This window comes from Falco rusticolus, chromosome 3 (assembly GCF_015220075.1).
Source record: "Falco rusticolus isolate bFalRus1 chromosome 3, bFalRus1.pri, whole genome shotgun sequence".
NCBI lineage: Eukaryota > Metazoa > Chordata > Aves > Falconiformes > Falconidae > Falco > Falco rusticolus.
In genome coordinates, this window is record NC_051189.1 from 2,957,678 (window position 1) to 2,977,469 (window position 19,792).

Sequence of the window (19,792 nt, forward strand, 5' to 3'; positions counted from 1 at the left end):
TTAATTGAAAGAATGTCTGTCAAGTGAATGACTCTATGAACCACATCAGTGGGTTTCAGCCCCAAAGTGAGAAATTATGGTGATGGGAGCCAAATAAGTTCTTCAGTATGTAACTGTAATAGTAGCTGAGAAAGAGAAATAAATTCTCTATGCTTGGCCTATCTTTTACTACTCTACCTGTGACTGCTCTAATTTAGCCATAAAAAACTTCTTTTCAGCTGTACAAGTCAAGGGGTAATCGACTTTTTCACAATGGAATGCAGAGAAACAGGGAAATTTCTAAGGAGAATGCAGCAGTCTGATTCTTTCCAATACATAATCATTGCAGAAAAAAAGCAAAAAAAAAAAAAAAATCATATGAAAAGTGGACCTTCCTATGCAAATTCTATTAGTTTTCAAAAGGAACCAATTATCAGTCTAATGAGAGCGATTCCTGAGGATTTTCTCCGCAGGACACTCCATCACCACCATGTCTGGAGTCTCACAAGAATCTGCAGATGATTTCATGACATTCTCATTGAACAGCCACAGTGGAAAGATTGCAAACCTTTTTCAATATCATATTTTAAGCCTATCCCCAAATTAATCCGTTATTTTTTTGAACAGATTATATATATATATAAATTATGAACTCTATCACAATGCAGATCATTGCCTTGTTGTTGTATCTCCACATACCAGATCAAAAAGAGCCACAGAAAAGAAATATGCCAATGATTAAAGAAACCAGTTATTTTCACATTATTAGTTACCATGTTTTCTGCTACAGCTAGGAAATCATTTAGTTCTCGCTAAAGATCAGCCATTTATCTTCAGGCAACTGAAGATTAAAGACTTCATCAGTAATTATCACTAATGGTGCCCTGAACACACTGATTAAAGATACTTGTCATTATACCTTATAAAGAACAGTATATCAGCTGTCTTACTATTTCAGAATATTTATGAATAATTATGCACTGGACATCTGCTGGAGTCCCAATCACAACTAATCAACATTTCCTTAAGCAAGACACTTGAAGAATCCTGTTCCTTTAAAACCACCTATTACAAACACATGCTAACACAGGAAAGATTTGTTTTCCATACCATACTCACACCAAAGCAGAGACATTTTCATGTAAAATTAACAATTCCAAATTAAATTCTGATGTAAACTACACTTCTGCAGTATGGATTAGTTATATTGAGTAGTTGTAAGTCAAAGCTATTTTAAATATCAAAAAAACCCCAAACTGGATCTTTTTAAAAATGTTAAATAATATGTAAACCAGCTATCTTACTCAAGTTCTAAATTAGTAAAATCAGATTCCTAACTATGCCTTAAGTTTGTAAATAATCAGGTATTGTTTGAAAAACAAAAAGAAAAAAAATACCTTGGCAACTACACAGCCCTCTAGACACATCAGATCCCTTTTTGTCCAGCAGGAGACAGAGAACCTCTGCTAGTTTCAATGGGAAAAAAAAGAAAAATACACACTGCCCTTCCTTTAAAAGGAACCACACGAGTTTTAGTTTTTTGCAAAGTTTTGCAAAGCTAACACCTTTTTTTCCTTGCCTTCCCCTCCCTCACCCCATACCCCTCTCTCTTAGCCTTCCCCTTCCCACCCCTATCTCTCATACAATTTTGTCTGGGGTCAGGACACAGCAGATGCCGGGGGGTGGGGGGTGGGTGGGGGGGGGGTGGAGGGGAAGGAACAATGGCATTAAACAATGGCATTAGAAAGATGGCTGCTGTACCAATAAATACCAAAAAAATAAAAAAAATAAATAAAAAAAAAAAGAGGAATCTCTACATTAAGGTTCCTATGTCTGAAGAGGAATGAAGTCTGCAGCTATATATTCCTCTTCTCCCAGCTAAACTGGGATTTCAGGGCATACTACAGTTCCCAGAATGGGTCCTACATAAGCTGTTCTCTGATGCACATCCTTCCTTTTCAAGAGCTGAAAAAGTCAATTATTGTGGCCAAAGAGCAGTAACTATACAGAAGAAAAGAAGAATAAAACAGAGATGACTTCTATGTGACACAAAAATATCAGTCTGAATAATGTTTTGGTTTTAGGCTGAAATGGACCAGTTTTTTCATATGTCACTGAAAAAAATGAAAATTTTAGCAAACTGTCCGTAGAGAACTCATCATCAGCGCAATTTTATTTGAATGGCACTCCTAGTTCTTGTATTATGCCAGGCATAAGCATGTCTTTTGGGATAGCTACATCAATGCTAGATGGAAGGAGAACACTTCTTATCAAACACTAGCTCCTTATTAATGGGAAGTCATATGATTAATCAATCTGATTACTTAGAAGTCGATTTATCTGCAGTGCAACTGTTATCCAAATGAAAATAAGATTACTGTGAGTACAGTTTATTAATAACTCCCAGTATGCCATTGACACAACTTGATTATAACACAGCAGGCATGTGATGCACAATACTACAAAGACATTAAAACAGCCTGACAAGAGCGGATACAGAAGAGGTGTATGGTACAGGGTAAGGCATAAAAGTCTTAAAGTGTAAGTGACCATTCAATTATCAGTTCTGCAAAGAACATTTTCTTTTTATTTTATTGTAGATGTAGGATCTGTAGATATTTTTCAGTGTCCATTTCTTATGGCTGCTGAGATCACCTGAAAGCATGAGTTGGTGTTGATGTTCAGCTACAGACCTTGCAACATTCGAAACAACCCCTTGAACTTCCTCACAGGGAAAAGCAATTTAGCAGACCCAAAGGGGAATTCAGAAGCCCCTGAGGGAAGCTCATGAGTCTGTCTCATCCCACTAGATCTCCCAAGCCTGCAGTAGATATGATTCTATTTTGAATATATTGTTAATCTACTGTAATATATATTCCCTGTGAGTATAGGTTATGGGCTAAAGAGAGCTTGAGAAAGTAGTAGCACATTTTCTTATTCTGTAGACTGTTCTCTGCTATTTTTTTGACCACAAAAGCATCTTCCTTCATATTTATATTACAACGACAACAACAAAATCTTATTTCAGTAAGAAATATCTTTGTTTTCTTAATTGTACTTGAAAGGAAAAGTATAGTATAGATAAAGAGAAAACATTAGAGAGGGAGGGAAGGAGGAATAAAGAAAGGGAAGATCCTTGTTTTCTGGGTAGATGACTGGGAAGAAAGTAAAAGACTTAAAATCACTGAGGCTTAAATACGATTAATTATTATAACTACTCTGCTGAGCCAGGAGATAAGGAAACAAGCCAGTAGTGTTCGCAAGTCACTTGTGGACAGCTAGGGAAGACACACACGTATAGTACAAAGCCCCTGGCATTTAATTAGTCTCTGCACTGAGAAGTCAGAAAAGCAGAACAAGGAGCCTTCAGGATCTATCATTAAGCAATGGCATCTCAGCAGCTCAAATGCAGAACATTAGCTCAGGAAGTGGCAAGAACAGCTGATGATTGATATGGACTTCCTTTAGAAATGAAGGCAGTCACTTGCATTTTCAGTAAGGAAAAAGCAAATCGACAACATAAACTAGATGTGAATTTCCACAGTCAGTCTATAGGCCTAAGAAGAAAATTAGCTGTCTGACGCACCCATGTTTTATGAGGAAGGAAGAAGTAAAAAGGGATGGATGACACACACAGAGAGATGATATGTCAAGATAAGAGTCCTCTACTTTGTATTCAAGAGGTGTCTGGAAAACATGGCTTAGTAGTATTAACATCAGATTTCATCACAACTCTGGCTTTCCTGAGGGCTTAGCACTACTGTAAAGCTAGCTACTCTACTGAAGCTATGTGTTCAAAGCTTGTCTGAACCATGTGTGGTGACTTGACCTTGGCTGGCCACCAGGTACTCACCAAGCTTCTCTGTCACTCCCCTTCCTCAACAGGACAGAGGGAGAAAATACAACAAAAAGCTTATGGGTCAAGATAAGGACAGGGACATCACTTACTCATTACCATCACGGACAAAACAGATTTTATGGGACCTTAATTTAACTTATTACCAACTAAACAGAGTAGAATGAGAAATAAGAAGAAATCTAGAATACGAAATAAGAAAAAAATCTAAAAAAGCCTTCCTTCAGGGTACAGCCACCTCCTCTGGCACGGAGTCTTCCATGGGCTGCAGTGGGACAACCTGCATCACCATGGTCTTCACCACAAGCTGCGTGGGAGTCTCTGCTCTGGCACCTGCAGCACCTCCCCTCTTTCTTCGGCCCTGACCTTGGTGGCTGCATAGCCGTTTCTCTTACATTTTCTCACCCCTTTCTCACAGCTGCTGCACAGTGGTTTTTATCCTTTCTTAAGCATGTTATCACAGAGATGCTACCAATGTTGCTGATGGGCTCAGCTTTGGCCAGTGGCAGGTCTGCCTTGGAGCTGGCTGGAACTTACTCTGACAGGGGGAAAGCTTCTGGTGTCTTCTCACAGAAGCGATCCCTGCTCCCACCCACCTTGGCTACCAAAACCTTGCCACATAAACCAAATACACCATGCCAATATTCCATCTACTGAGTATGATGACACTAGTGAGGGCAAAGTTTACTTTTGTGAGCCAGTCTGCTTCATGACTTTGTAGAATTTATGCCAAATCTATGAAAATTAGAATAAACTGTGGAGTTAGTAGGTGCCTCAGACACAGTGAACCACTGATTTGCTGGGGCTTTAAGCCATGCATCTCCTAGACTTGAAGAAGAGGGTGAAATAGGAATGATTGAGAGCTCCTACCCATTATCAGCTTCCACTCAAATGAAAGTATTCTGGAAAAATAATCTGGCTGCAGCTGTGGGGAAGAGAAGTTCCTTTTGGTTTACTCACAACAGGTAAACCTCAAATAAGGAAAGTCCCAACTGTTTGTAGTCTTACAGAGAACTGCATAATCAGATTCAGTTCCCTAGAGAAGACATCAGACAGAAGACACTTGCCCAGGAGATGCATCTTAAGAGCTTAAGCATAGAGGCTTCTTATATTAAGGAAAACACAGAAATACACATGAAAAGTAGATGGATCCAAACAGCTTTGCAAAGATAAAGATGGAGAGAGGAGAGAGGAGAGAGGAGGAGAGGAGGAGGAGGAGGAGGAGAGGAGGAGAGGAGAGGAGAGGGGAGGAGAGGGGAGGGGAGGGGAGGGGAGGGGAGGGGAGGGGAGGGGAGAAAATTAAAAACATAGGATAGACTAACATTAACTGTTTCATAGCATTTTACAACATAAAAAGGAACTAATTAAAGTATCTTTAAAATTCATTTTCCCATGTCCTACTGTCCAGGGAAGCTTTGTCTGCCTTGGAAGACAAAATATAGTTGCTCTAGCCTAGATTTAGCTAGTTGCATGAAATCAGAGTACCTTACAAGCAAAAAAAAAAAAGTGTGGCATATCTTGACTTAAGGTATTTAGCCATTACTAATTTGGACATGCAGTATACAAGGTCCATCCAAAAATATATATGTCAGTATAGAGCTCTGCAGTTTTCATGGAATGAAAAGGGTAGGATCCATTCTCATGCTCACTAATGGTGATCGCAAAATTCCCCAAACCCAGACATGTCTATAGTGCAGTTGAAGTTACATTTAATAAACATTCAAACAGCACGGAATGGAAGCTACAAGTTTGTAAAGGGAAGTAAACTTGACCCAGTGCAAAGCATTGCACCATTGTAAGATATAATATTACTCCTCTTCCTTTAATCCCTTACGGCTTGCTATAAACTCCTACATAAACCAGCAGTCACAAGGCCCTCATTTGAAGTTACATTTATCCCCACAGCAGTTTCTTTTTTAGTTCTGAATTTTTATTTTATATGTTAAAGCAAGAGAAACAGTCTTTGCTCATTATTGTACATCATGGATAGCATATGCAAAAAGGCCATCACAGTCTATTAAATTAAAATGCTCAGATCAAGAACAGATGTCATGACTTATAGAGGTTTCTGAAGCTAAGGAAATGCACATCTGACCATGTGGAGGTGGATTGTGTAGCATTATATTGATGATCATTTAATGTGTGACATTCTGATGACCTGCAGGGAAACAAAGTGCTAAAGCCAGTTCACGATAGAGTGCTTTCATTCTGGTGTTTAACAGGTCATCTGCTAGAATAATAATTATGGTATTGGGTCTGGCTGAGATGGAGTTAGTTTTCCCCATAGCAGCCCTCTTAGTGCTGTGCTTTGATTTGGTAGCTAGAAAGGTGGTGATAACACACCAGGGTTTGGCTACTGCTGAGCAGAGCTCACACAGCATCCAGGCTGGCTCTCCAGCATCCTCACCACCAGGTTCAGGGGTGGGCAGAATCTTGGGAGGGGACACAGCCAGGACAGATGACCCAAACTGACCATAGCAATATTCCATATCATATGATGTCTGCAGAGCAATACAACCTAAGAGAAAGGAGATGATTTGTCTTTCAAAGCAACTGCTATGCATACTGAAACCCTGCTTCCCAGGAAGAGGCCTGTCATCATCTGCTGATGGGAAGTAGAGAAAAGATCTTTTGTTTTCTTTTGCTTCCACAGGCAACCTTTGCTTTTGCTTTATTAAACTACCTTTATCTTGACCCACCATTTTTTTTCCATCTTATTTTCTCCCCTTTCTGTCCTGCTGAGGAGGGGAGTGATAGAGTGGCTTAGCGGGCACCTGGTGTCCAGCCAAGACCAAGCCACCACAATTATGCTGTCATTTAAAAATAAAATAGAAGAAGAAAAAGAAAAAAAGCCTATAATCAAAGAAGATTATTCAACAGAGAGGGGTAGAAAACAGAGTTTGCAGCTAAGAAAAACATTTGGGAAGGAAATAAGGCTTCCTAATCACAGCAGACTAGGATTTTTCCATGGAGAGAAAAAAGGAAAAATAGGAGTGGAGAGTTAGCCTAACAGGAGAGTTAGACAACAGAGATTTGTCCAGAGGATAACAAAAAGTAGGAAACACTCCCCAAAGAAGCCCCTCTCTTATGCAATGTACAGAGATTAATCTACAAACACTTGAATCAGTTATTTAAATTTATGTGATGTGACTGCCTACCAGAGAGGCAGAGGTTGAGGTCACTTTGTTTGCCAAAAGTATACAATGACCCAATGGTTCAGACAGCTGCCTCAGGCCAAACGTTCTCTCAGGCTGAGTTAATTCCCTGGTAGTTCTTCTGCACCAGCTGCTCTAGGCTAGCATATTTTTAATATAGATACAGAACAGAAAAGCTTTGACAGGAAAAGTTGAGGGAAGCTGAGGGCAGTATGTTAATCAGAACCCTTGAATCAGGGTTTCCTAACAAGTTAATGATTCCAGTATTCTGGGTTGAGTTTCTAGACCTGAGGAAACATTTCTGACAAAAAAAAGGCTTCAAAACTAACACTTCAAACCAAACCAAACCAAAAAGCTACTACTCATTATTTTTCAAACAAGAAACTTTGTACTAAAAATTGCGTAACAAGCTCTTGTCTTTCCTGTGGTAAGTAAAAAGATCAAAGACATACACTAACTGTGTGATCTGCCTTGAGTAAGGCAATGTGTAACATCCCATCACCAACACACACAATACTCAATAATCCAGACACAAACCTTTCCTTCACATCATTAATAATGAGTCACGTCCTCTGGCTGTCAAACATAAGACCTAAAAGCAAGTATTTTTTACTGAATAATTAATTTCACCTTATAGTAGACACTCGGTCAGGTGAATCGTGCCTGAAAAGTGTCATTGGCAACCAGGGGTATATCCATACATCTTGAACTTTCCTGAAATGGTTCATATATGTGGGGGCTGAACACCCAGGAACTCCAAGTGCCAGGTGTTTCATGCAGAACTGTTTGAAGGGTTCTTCTTCCAACAAAATCCCCCTACTAGCAATATAAACCAGGGCCCATTCTTCACAGATAATGTGGACACCCTATCTGATCAAATGGAAGTAAAACATCATTGTTCATCCTCCTTACCTCTGAAGAAGTGGGTCTGCAGTAGCCTGCTCCAAACACTAGATTTTCCAATGACATACTGGACTGGTCTGGTCCTGCCTCCAGGTTGCCTTTACCAAGCCATGAACCTTTCCCTGGGCGAGCAAAACTAAAAGAAGAAATATTGAGAAGAAAAATGATCAGAGCAGTATTGTTAAACAAGACTCAGTGTTGCACCAGTGCTATTTCCTGCCTTAGAAAATGTTTGCGGTTTTGGTTTTGGCTGTGATGGATTTTGCTTTTGCTTATTTCAAGCTGACACCATAAGTCCATGTTTCCCTTTCAAAATTAACATTGTCCAGCATGCACTAGCTCAAATGATGTGCATGGACTTTGATTTCTTGGCATTCAGTCCAGTGGCTTGAGAGTTATCTTTCAGTCTGTCCTTTCTCTCCTTTCTTGCAGATCTTCTTCCAGCAAAACATCTCAACAGTACAACTTTTCCATCTATCCACATAGATAATACTCTTATTCAACTTCTCATCAGCTTGTATCTTGGTTGATGCAACATCTTTCTCTCTGACTTTTAACTATATCCTCTTTCCTCTTTGAATTGCGCATGATGTCTCTTCACTATTAATATCCTTTACAGTTCACTCCAATTTTTATTACAGATTGGACATTTAGTTCCCACTTCTCACTGTCCATTGACATAAGCGTCCGGCACTATAATGACAAGACTTCAGCCCAAAACCTGCATTTCCTTTTGCTGGTGCAGTCCATTCATTTGGGATGTGTCCTCCCATACCCATGTGCAACATGAATTCACTGTTATCCAAATTCTCCCTCAAAAATCTGATAGAATTTAAGTTATTTTAGTGCTCAGCTCATTACCTGTCAGTGCTGACATGGTCACAGTACTCCCTCTGACTGTATCTGCATGACTCCTATCTTATAGCATGAACTCAGCAAGAGTGGAACATCTTGTTTGGAGTTTACTCAGCATTGAGCCCCACAGAGTCCTGATACATAGCTAGGGCTCTTACTCTGAATTAATCTGAGCAAATGTCTACATCCCAGTTAATGATGTAGGCTGCCTTTAGATTTGCTGGAGAGGAATTGACATTTCCAGGGTATGAGTCATCTCTTTCTGAAGCAGTGATATCAAATAGGTCAGATGAATTTCACCCTCAAAGTGCTTATTTCTTATTGTGGACTATAAAGACAGGCTAGGATGACTGCCTCATAAACAACTGAAGTGAGGTGAGAGAAACACCACTGTTAGTCCCTCTGATAACATGTGCTGTACATAAAATATACCAATATTTCAAGAGAGATATTAGGCTACTTGTGATGAATCCAGTAAGTCAAATTACTGAGTTTAAATGGTGATAGAAGCAAATATAACTGTTTTTAAAAAACATGGAGGCAAAGGTGGAACTGAAATACAAAAGTGCAGAGAAAAAAGAAAAGCACATTCGCAGTTCATACTTGGTGCAGAGGTAATGTCACTGCGTTTGTGCTATAGCTTCAGGCTGGGAGCACCGTTCACAGGCACCTGATGCCCATGCTGGCATCCCAAATTACATCATACCCAGGAGACCTGGTCTTCTTGGAAGAACAAAAGCTTCCAAGATGGGGAGAGCAAAAAAAAAATTAAACCATAATGTGCCAGAATTAAAAGCCACAGGGCAGTGCTGTTCATTCTGCCAAAACTTTCCAAACTGAGGTCATTCCTCTATGCAGATATGTATCCCGTGGCCACAGCAGCTCAGATTAGCCGCAATTCATGGCTGTCTAAACCCGATTCGGTTGTTAAGGACAGATGAAGAGTCCTGGCTGCTGAACAGAAACACACAACAAAAGAAAGGATGCTTATGCTAAGGATACAAGACAAAAGAGAGGGCCAGCAATACTTGCTATCACCCAAGTAACAGGTGGGGTTCTGACTTGCAGGGAAACTGAGTGATGTATGCAACATTAGAAGAACCTCAGGCAAAATTAGGAACTGGAAAAGTTTCAGAAGGTTAATCACGAACCCCTGCCTCACCTCTAAGCCAAAACTGCCGTTTGTTCTGTATCACCTAGCGTTCATTTACTGACAAAAAGTACATCCCCTAAGGGGGAGGATGGTGTAGAAAACCTTAGCATATATCTGGCCTTGTTTATGTCTGTATTAATTTATGTGATTCCAGAACTCTCCAGCTGGCTGCTTCTAAGCAGCATGAAGTCTTTCCATGTATTTCATACCTGCAACATTTAAGACAAAAATAAATAAATAAACTAAAGCAATTTCAACCAGCCAAGAGATAAACACTGCTCTCAATAATTTCAGTTGTTATTGGACGATGTTGTCTGTCCTGGTCTGCTGGAAAGTCTCAAGAAGCAGAAATAAAAAATGATTGCTGCTGTATCACAGAAAGAAGCTTAAACAAACGTTGCTTGCACATGAAAAACGCCTCATTTGAATATTAGCAAAGCTTTCAAAGTTTTTAAGGGAATGAAAAGCACTTTATAATGCCTTTTTTATTTATTTATCTTTTGCTTTTACAGCAGAAAAGGGATTTTAATCTGTTGGTTTTATGGAAATTGATGTAAAACAAAAACCTTTTTTGGGAAACCTGCCAAAATGTCATCTGTCTGTTGAGGGAATGTTTAAGTGGAAGGCTTACAAACTGCTGAGGTTCCCCTAATGCTTTCTGAAGTACAAAATACTTGAAGAGAATTTTTATTAGCAGTAACAAGTTGATTTGCTACTTCGAATTTTGGAATTTATATTTATTTTATCCAATTATTCCTGCAACCATGTTCATTTCTATGAATTTTGACCCTTGGTTATTTATATGTCTATTTGGACTATCTGTTTAATGGCATTGATTTAATATCAACATTTATATCCTCATCCTGTATGTTAACCTTAGCTTTTATCTGGAGTCAGGATAAAAAAGGTCAAAGAGGTAATGTGTGCATGTCTGGGAGAATGAACATGCGTGCAGAATAAATATTTTTGGTGAAAGAAACAATAGGGGCTTTTGCTTTTTTCCTGAGCTGTTCTTTTGATGACCTTATCCGTGAGATGTCTCTATCCTTCAGAGGAGTCTTGTAGTTCTTATAGCAGCCATCTATGGATACATATTGTAGTAACTTGCCTTAAAAAGCCAATTTTTTTCCTGTTGTATAGCCTGCGAGATACCAGCAATCAAAATATCAGAACTTTCTGACTCAGAGGTTATATTCAGGCAATTATTTCCAGCAGTCATGGTTATCTTCTACGAATTTGTGTCCATGCCTTTTTGATTTCTACTTTTGACTTCCGTAACATCTCTTGGAAGGAATTGCACGCTGTAATATATGCTGTACTTTCTGTTTGTTTTGAACCTGCTGTTGGAGAATTGAATGTGGCACCTCTTAGTTCTTGTGTGGTGCAAAATATTACATAATCATGTCCTGTTTTGTATCTTCTGTGGAGAATTCTCTAACACATAAATGAGATGACAGTCCGTAGCATAAGAAATGGATTGGCCTTGATAAATGTTAATTCAGATGTGTTATTGAAATAATTCGGAATAAATGCTTTAGGCCAGTTTAATAAAACATATTATTCCCTTTGAGTTTAAACTGCCCCAAAACGAAATAACCCTGTTTTATTTTTCACTCACTTTTTTCAAAATCAGGATCTTTTGCTTTTCGTGGTAAGCAAAACTTAATTTCTTCACAAATTGTAGTTTTTAGCAGAATGGGGCAAAAAAAATTTACAGATTGGGATCTCAGTCTTACTTGGGAAAAAAACTATCTACCATCATCATATGAAATAGCAAAACTATAAAACCCAAACAAACAAAACCCCACACGATCACTACACTTCTAATGACAAGAAATCATAATCTTGTGTCTGAAGCAGGAGTGGAAGTTCAGGAAACGAACTTGCATCCCATTTCAGCCAGATCCTATGGAGAAATCACTTCTTTTTCCCTCAGTCTCTTATGCATAATATACTACTGACTTTAAAAGTGAACAATATAAGTAAGTCCCATGGAAACCACACACCTCAGAATCAAACCCTCCCATCCTCCACTAACAGCACTGTCTGCATTTCATCGGGAGCTTCCTTCTAACTCCCACAGATCAGGAACATGTAATGCACAACACCAATTTCCCTGTTTTTTAACTCAAAACTTTAAATAGCTTTTGGCAAATTACTGTTGGCACATGGCCATAGGGTGTATGGATGAGCTGTTGTTTGTTTTTGAGAATCATATATGGATATTTACAGATTGTGCTCCTCTAGACGTATTTCTCTCTTCCACAACAAGTTTCACTAAGGTTATAATGAGTGACTCTAAAATGTTGTGAGCTTCTTGGGTAAAACTGGTAAGATTTACTAAAATAAAATTTGTAATGGAAACAGATGTCTCTCCCTAGATCCTAAGGAGAGTTCAGTGGGAATTTGGCTTGAAATCTAGTGATTCTGATTGCTGGAAAATGCTGGTTCATTTAAACTTAACCTTAATTGCTATAAAACTTGAAAGCAGGTAAAGTAACGTAGTGGTATTTATCTAGTTTTGGGTGGAGATGTTTTTGCTTTTTGGTTTGGGTTTTGGGGTTTTTTTTTGAAAGTTTGACTCAGAAATAGGGAGTTTTTATGTGACTTTACAGCTGGTAGCTCAGGAGAATGTAAAAATTGAAGGTTTATTTTTGCAGATGCATAACAAACAGTAATAAATAAAAGAAAATTCAAAGGAAAAAACACCCAGTGATTATGTAAGAGTTCTTAAAGGAAAAAAAAAAAACAAAACAAAAAAAACCCCAAACCACAAACCAGTATTCTTTTAATAAACGTACTATGGAAGCCATAGTTCTTCACTGCATAAATACTCCATTTTCTTTCTACAGATCATCTTATTTGCAAATATGATGGATTGGAAAAGTACATCAGAACTTTACTAGCTCAGGATTACAGGCAGTTTCATATGTAAGCTGCCCATAAGGAGGTGCCAGCTACACTTACAATTGTAGAAAAATTGACCTGCATGGTCTTCACCCAGATTGAAAGCGCACAGGGTAGTACAGTGTGCATATCATATATAGATACATCAGCTGTGATTTTGAGGAACAGGAGGATACCTGGGAATAAAATAATTTAGGTGAGAGAAAACTGCTCAAGGATGGCCAGGGCCGGCCTGATTCTGCAGTGTAGTAGAGTACAGCAGAACTAGGTCAGGGCTGAAACCTTTGAATACTCTGTGTCCCTTTGATTCTGTTCCCTCTTCCCAGCATAGAATAAGCTGAAGGCACTGAAAAATTCAGTATCTGTGTCCTGCTTCTCCACCTCTACAAATATTTGTATTATTTCTCAATATGAGATGCCACCAAGATTTCTTGTTTCTCGTTCACTGGTTTGGATATGGGCAATTAATAATTCAATGTTAACAAGCAAAATGTTGAAAGTCTACTTTGTTTTTCACATAGACATATGTATGAAAGTTGGGAAGAGAATAGAAAGTTGAAGAGAATCTAAAAAACTGAGGAAATTAAACCCCTTTCTTGTGCAAACAAGTGAAAACAGGTTTGACAGCTGCCTGTAATGAAGGATCTTGCTTATCTGCAGCAATTTCAAGCCTTGTTTCTTTTTTTTCCCTTGGTGTTTTGGGGTGTGGGGTTTTTTTTGGTTGGTTGGTTTTTTGGTTGGTTGGTTGGGTTTTTTTTCAGATTGACGATGTTTTCAGCTGAAGCCCAAGAGCCAAAGTAAGTCTGCAAATGCTGTGGCTATCAAGTGAGCTGGATTCTGCACAGTCTTTAGACAAAGCACAGTTTTTGGAAGACCAGTCTGTACAGATAGCAGCAGTCTTGTGCTGAAACACAGGGTTTTTATTTCCAGAAAGCTTTCAGAGGAAGAAAGTATAAAGCATCTGAGGTCTGCAGGTAAACTTTCAGTAGAAAACATGCCGACTAGATCCTGTTGTCCATGCTGCTTAATAGGAAATACAACATACAGGGCATCGTTTTCAGTGTGGAAAACTGTGCGTGTGTAGCTATGTATTAGGGTACTTCTTTCAGAGATTACTTACAAATCAGTTTTTCTTATAAGAGTAGTATGTGCTAACTCCTTTCAGGAAGGAATGGTGCAGACGTCTATGGAATTAATGAAGTGGGTAACCATGTTTCTTGCTGTTGGGTTCCTAAATGAGTCTAATGTAAAAAAGGCACTGAGCTGGCAGCATGACTGAGACTAAGTAGCCCTGTACACCACAGACATGGATCTATCCCTTTGGGAAAAGCAAAAATATTTCGTAAAGTCTGAACTATGCTGGAGAAAAGCGCCTTTTCTAACAGCTGATGCTGGGCTAATAACTGCTGGTTATACTTACAGACTGGACCAGTTGCAAAGGCAGTGAGAGGGAGCTAAGGGAGAAGTCAATGACTCAGGCCAGAAACCAAACTCATCTATACCAAACAGAAAACTGGAGTCCAAAACCCCTAATTCCTCTGTGCCTTCCTCCTGCAACAGCCTGCTCACATTTTGCCTCTGGAGCTTAGGTAAAAGAACAAAACCCGCTATTTAAGCAGTTTGTGGAGGCCAGTGCCTTCAGCAGGGGAGTACTCTCAAGACTGAATATCATTCACTTTCTCTGTTTATCTTTTGACAGACCTGCTGGGATCATCTTCTGTCATCCTGGGTAAAATGAGGTCACCAGAGGCAAGCCCTCTAACTTTCCAACGAGAACTGTCATTTCTGTGATGTTAGGAGAGATATGCCAGCCAACTCCTGCTCTAGATTCTCTTCACTATTTCTCCCACATCCCCAAAGTCTCAAAATACTGCTCCACAATTTGCAGTTGCCAAAAGCGTACTGAATGCACCGAGCAGACACCAGTGCTCTGCGCAGTGGCTGTCACTGTGGGAGGGCAAAGGGCCTGGGGGCTGCGGCAGCACAGCTCAAGCCCTGGGGCTTGCAAGTAGCGGTGTGACAATGTCCTTTGGTGCCTGGTGGAAGGGTTTGGGTGTAGGGCAAGATGCAGGTGAAGGGAGCAGTGTTTCAGATTGAGACAATAGCTATTGCAACCATTACACCCCACATTCCTGTTCTGCCCTATTATTGCACTCCTGCCTGGAAAACTAGAGTTTTGGACTTGGCCCCCAGCAGTCCAGCTTCCCCAGGCACTTCTGGGGTGTTTTTTAGAGACGTAAAAGAACTTTAAAGGTCAAAGTGAGAATTTTTAACCAAGCTCTGACTCAGTGCTTTGTAGGGACAATTCAAAGCCACCCATCCCCTTCCCTGCTGCTCAAAGTCCCCTCTGCAGCAGCATCTCAGAAGGATGCAGCTACCTATGGAGCCAAGAGAAAAGGTGATCCAAGCCCCAAGGTATCACACCATGCTCCTGGTCATCCCACATCTAGACCAAATACGGTTGTTGTAGAGGTAACAGAGCTGGAGGTAAGATGACTGCAAGTCTGTCTCATCACCTCCCTATCCAGCCTCTCACCTGCTTAGTAAATGCATAAAGCCATTAACAGCTGCCATGAATTGGGACCCTATCAAAAAGCTGAGGGCTATACTTTTTAGAAAAGCTGAATCACAAAATGTCCATCCAGAGTTCTGCAAATGATCTGAGAAACATGAATTTCACTCATTCTAAGTTTGGTAAGAGCGGAGGGCTTCAAAGTATCAAACTTAATTGAATATTTATTATATAACAATTATTAACCAGGACAAACATCAATATCAAAATGTTCACTTGTCAAAAACCAGGAGGCAACGGAGGCACCCTGGCAAGGGTGCTATTTGTGGGTGTACATGACCCTGCAGGGAAAAGCCTGAATCTGCCTTGCTCATTTCTCTGTGGTTTTCACTGTTTAAATACAGGTGACATGGAAGAACTTTGGGGAAGAGTATCTAATTTGCCACCAGAGCTAACAAAATGTGAAAAGCTGAGTCCACAGGGCGCATGTAAGCAGATAGCTGTGCAGTGCAGGCAAAGCTGTTTTCCAGCAGAACTTCAGGACAGCAGTGAATTTCAGTTTTACATAATGTGTGATCTTTATTTTCAGGGTAGATCTAGAACTGTTGCTTTACCTTTCAGTGGATACCTATGTGTATATGTATATATGTATATATGTATATATGTATATACACGTAAAGCACATACTATAATGGGACAATTCAAGGTAGCAAACTAAACCACAATGAAATACTGTGTAGATATTTTCCTCAGACAATGTAACTACCTGGTGTTTATTTTTCCTATAATGTGACAAAAAAAAAAAAAAAAAAAAAAAAGACTTTCCGGTTATTCAGGTTCTATTGTGCTACAAAAATAAAGCTCTGGTTTTACAATTAAACTTTTTTTCTGTGTTCCTAGTAAACTCCAATGATAAGTGATAAGCAGGAAAGTTCTGAGCTGTGAGAAAAATAAGTTTTAGTGGCTGGTTTTGTTTCAGAGTGCTTTGAATTTGTGCTTCTGTTGCACTAGTGTCTTCACCCTGATTTATATCTAGAGAACACATGATACAAAAACTCTTTCGGCTTTGAATATTTATCAAGAAGACAAATTCTTCATATCACACTTCAAAATTATTTTACTGGCTTAAGCAAATGAGACTCTATATTGTGTTGTTAAAATCTTCATTCTGCTGCATTGAGTAAAAATTCTGTATACTTCATACGTGCCCACAAAATCATGCTTTAAAAGCTATAATAATCTGACTACGGAACAGTTGCTTATCCTGCGACTTATGCTTAATAACAGTAACAAGTCTCTGCAGCCCTATTCATTATAGGATAACAAAGCACTGAAAACAGTCATTAAGCCTGATAACTATTGTTCTTTCCCCCTTTTATAGAATAGAACAATGGACAAATTGAGTGAAATTATCTGGTTAGAAACAGTCAGTTAGAATCTAATTCACTATTTAAAAACTCAACACATAGCAGAAGAGAGATACAACAGTTACCTGTATCTCAGCAGCAGCAGAAAAGACAGATACATCAGTCTGATCTACTAATGCAACTCACATCACCGTCACAACTCAACCTTTTACAGCCTTAATTCATTCTACGGCATCACGTCAATGCCTTTATACAAATGGAGAACTGAAGGAAAGATGTATTAAGCCAAAACATGAAACCTGAGATAACAAAGAGTCTACAGGTTCATCTTTTCTTTCTGACACAGTGGTCTTTGCACAATATTTGACAAATTTCAGATTCTCCTGGTCATTTGGTAAACACCCAGGCCTTGTTGGAATAAGGGAAGCTGAAAACGCTGAACATTGCATTTTCCTTCAGGACCAAGGGAGTTCCCTTCCTCTCAGACTCTTTATCTCATGCTATGACAAGATTGGACACAAAGTAAATTGCCAGAAAGACCTTTGCTTCCCCTCGCCTGCTCTAAATATTAGAAGATATTGACCTCCAGCTCTGTTTTATTTGAAGGAGTTCTGAATTATTTTCTTGTCATTACGAATCAGATAACATAAATCACACCTAGACCCCATGGCAGCTAGTATTTACTGCTGCACGGTTAAATCAGATGCTGCTGCGAAGGGAAAATTCAGCAAAGCCTTACCCAGTACTGACTAATGCATGCCTCCATTTAGCCATGTTATGAATTATGCTAATGCACAGAGGGCACAGATGAGATTAGCCTCCAACTGTCCTAAATGCTTTACAGAACAACAGGGGGAGAAAATGTAAATGCTCTTAGCTGCATTTAGACTAAAGAGGAAAAACCGCCAAGGAGAAGAGTTTTTTCACTTTCCCCATGTTACAGATGGTGTCGCGACGGAGGGAAGACACAGTCACTCAATATGAGTGATCAGCAGACTTCATTTATTGTGCCTTACAGTCATCTTTTATACCTTGTTATAATTAGCTCATACATATTACAAAAGTTAAGCTCATTATTGGTTAGTTGCCTAAATATCAAGCCCGCCCCTAGTTTCTCTTCTGTAGTTTTCTGTTCCCACCTGCAACATTCTTTTCCCACCGAAATCTTCCTGTTATTGTGTAAGACAGTGTATTTTGCTTTACTTCAGATAAGCTGAGAGCGATGTGCATTTTTGTCCAGCCAGCTGGACTATGTCTATGAGACCTTTTTTCAGCTAGCCAGTTATCCACAAGATGGGAAATAGAAGGATCAAGACTAATCAAAATTTCTGAACACATTCCCAGAGATTTTGCTAGTTTTTGATCAGGCCCCTAGCATCTTATCACGAGAAGGAGCCTGAGTCAGAGGCTGGCCCAAAACCCTAGTCTCTGAAATCCTAGCCCAGGATCAAAAATGTCAAAATTAAATTATCCTCTCTGCTTCTCCCATACAGTAAGCAAATGAACTCAGAAGAGGAACCTCTTCTGCCTTTCAACAGAGATTTATGTGTCTTTTACCTGATCAGAGGCTGGTGTAATGCCACCAGTGACGCATGCACCGTGACGGATATCACTGACAGGTGGAAATAGTCAAACATGACAGGAACATGGTGGTGCAGACCTCTCTGGGGGTGGAAGTGAAGACACAGTGTACGGCTGCTGATCATGGGGATTGTTGGAACATCTCTCAGCCTGAAAGAGAAAGTTTTACAAGAGTTAGTGAAAGCTTGAGTTGTCACTGCCCGTAACATGCTACAGGCAGCAGGCGGGGAGATGGCTCGAGGAGAATTTTTATCACTTCCCAGCTTCATAAGCGTTTACAGAACTGATGACTATCTTGTGTTGTACTTCTGCCCAGCATAAATATCAACATAAATATAGATATAAAAAGAAATAATAAAAAGCAAAAAATATATACACACACACTGTATAGAAGACAAATAGATGTGACGCAATTCCAGTTTTCCCTAGTGATTGTACTTGATGGCCACCTATGCACTAGTTCTGGGGACATGAAGAACTAAGTAGGAGAAGGAAATGCATTTAGCAAACTGCTCAGTTTATTTGAGTGTTCATAGCCAGGACAGCTTGCTACTTGTGATTTTCAGCATAAGAACAATCAACTCAGGCAATCTGTGTGAGTTAGAAGTAGTCTTGTGTCAGAGAGAGCTGAAAATATTTGGAGTACCTTTCCACATACCTGATCTTCTGAAAAAAAAATAAAATTACAAGAGGCAAAAGAAAGAGTAGGTGAAGTAACTGCAGCGAGGCAATACAAGTTGGACTGGCTTCTCCTTTAATTAAATAAAAACTAAGACTTTCATGTAAAGTTTGATTATAGCTATTCCAGGATAACTTTCTCAGTATGCAGTCAACCACATGACATATGAGTCACCTATAAGGCAGGAGACTGAGATGTAAACCTGGAGTGTGCCTAACCACATCCTCCCAATGTAAGCCAAACTCACTTCCAAAGAACTGTTTTACAGTGTAACAGACCCTTCCGAAGCCAACTGTTGCCCAGAGCTAAGAACACCTATGATGAAACAGTTGAGTACAGAGCATGACAGTCCCAGAAGTATTTCTATGAGATTTGCACAACACCCTTTTCTAAAAATCACTGCTTTTTTTTTTTTAATAGTAAATGGGATTAATCATTCAGATGATAACAAAAATTAGATGTATGTGTTAGAGCACAATTTCATAACTTGAATATCTCAGTACTTTTTACTCTTGACTATCACAATGTTTGTTTTTTCTTTCTTCTAGACCCATCAGCATCACAGCTGATGACTGATGGTCCAGTCCCACCTGCCTGGGAGAAAAAGTTTCCACTTTTTTTTATCTTAAAGACAAAGGAAACATGTTCCTGAAATTTGTTTACGTGCCCTATGGATATGAATAAAATCACATGGGGACAGCCTTAGCATGAAACACAGCTCAGATTTCTCTGCATCCCCTCTGTCCTGGTTCCAGCTGGAATAGAGTTAGTTTTCTTAGTAGCTAGTATAGTGCTGTGTTTTGGCTCTGATGTGAGAACAGTGCTGATAGGACACTGATGGTTTT

General features: G+C 39.4%; 1 protein-coding gene across 2 annotated transcripts in view; it reads right to left on the reverse strand.

Annotated features, from left to right (window-relative positions):
* The window catches only part of FAM135B (family with sequence similarity 135 member B), a 168,278-nt gene that overhangs the window by 57,081 nt on the left and 91,405 nt on the right, over positions 1–19,792 (reverse strand). For both annotated transcript variants that reach the window (XM_037381734.1, XM_037381735.1), the window contains exons 6-7: positions 18,245–18,418; positions 7,903–8,029 (exon numbers count right to left, since the gene is read on the reverse strand). In XM_037381734.1, the coding sequence (XP_037237631.1) occupies positions 7,903–8,029; positions 18,245–18,418 (301 nt within the window). The remainder of the gene's footprint in view (positions 1–7,902; positions 8,030–18,244; positions 18,419–19,792) is intronic.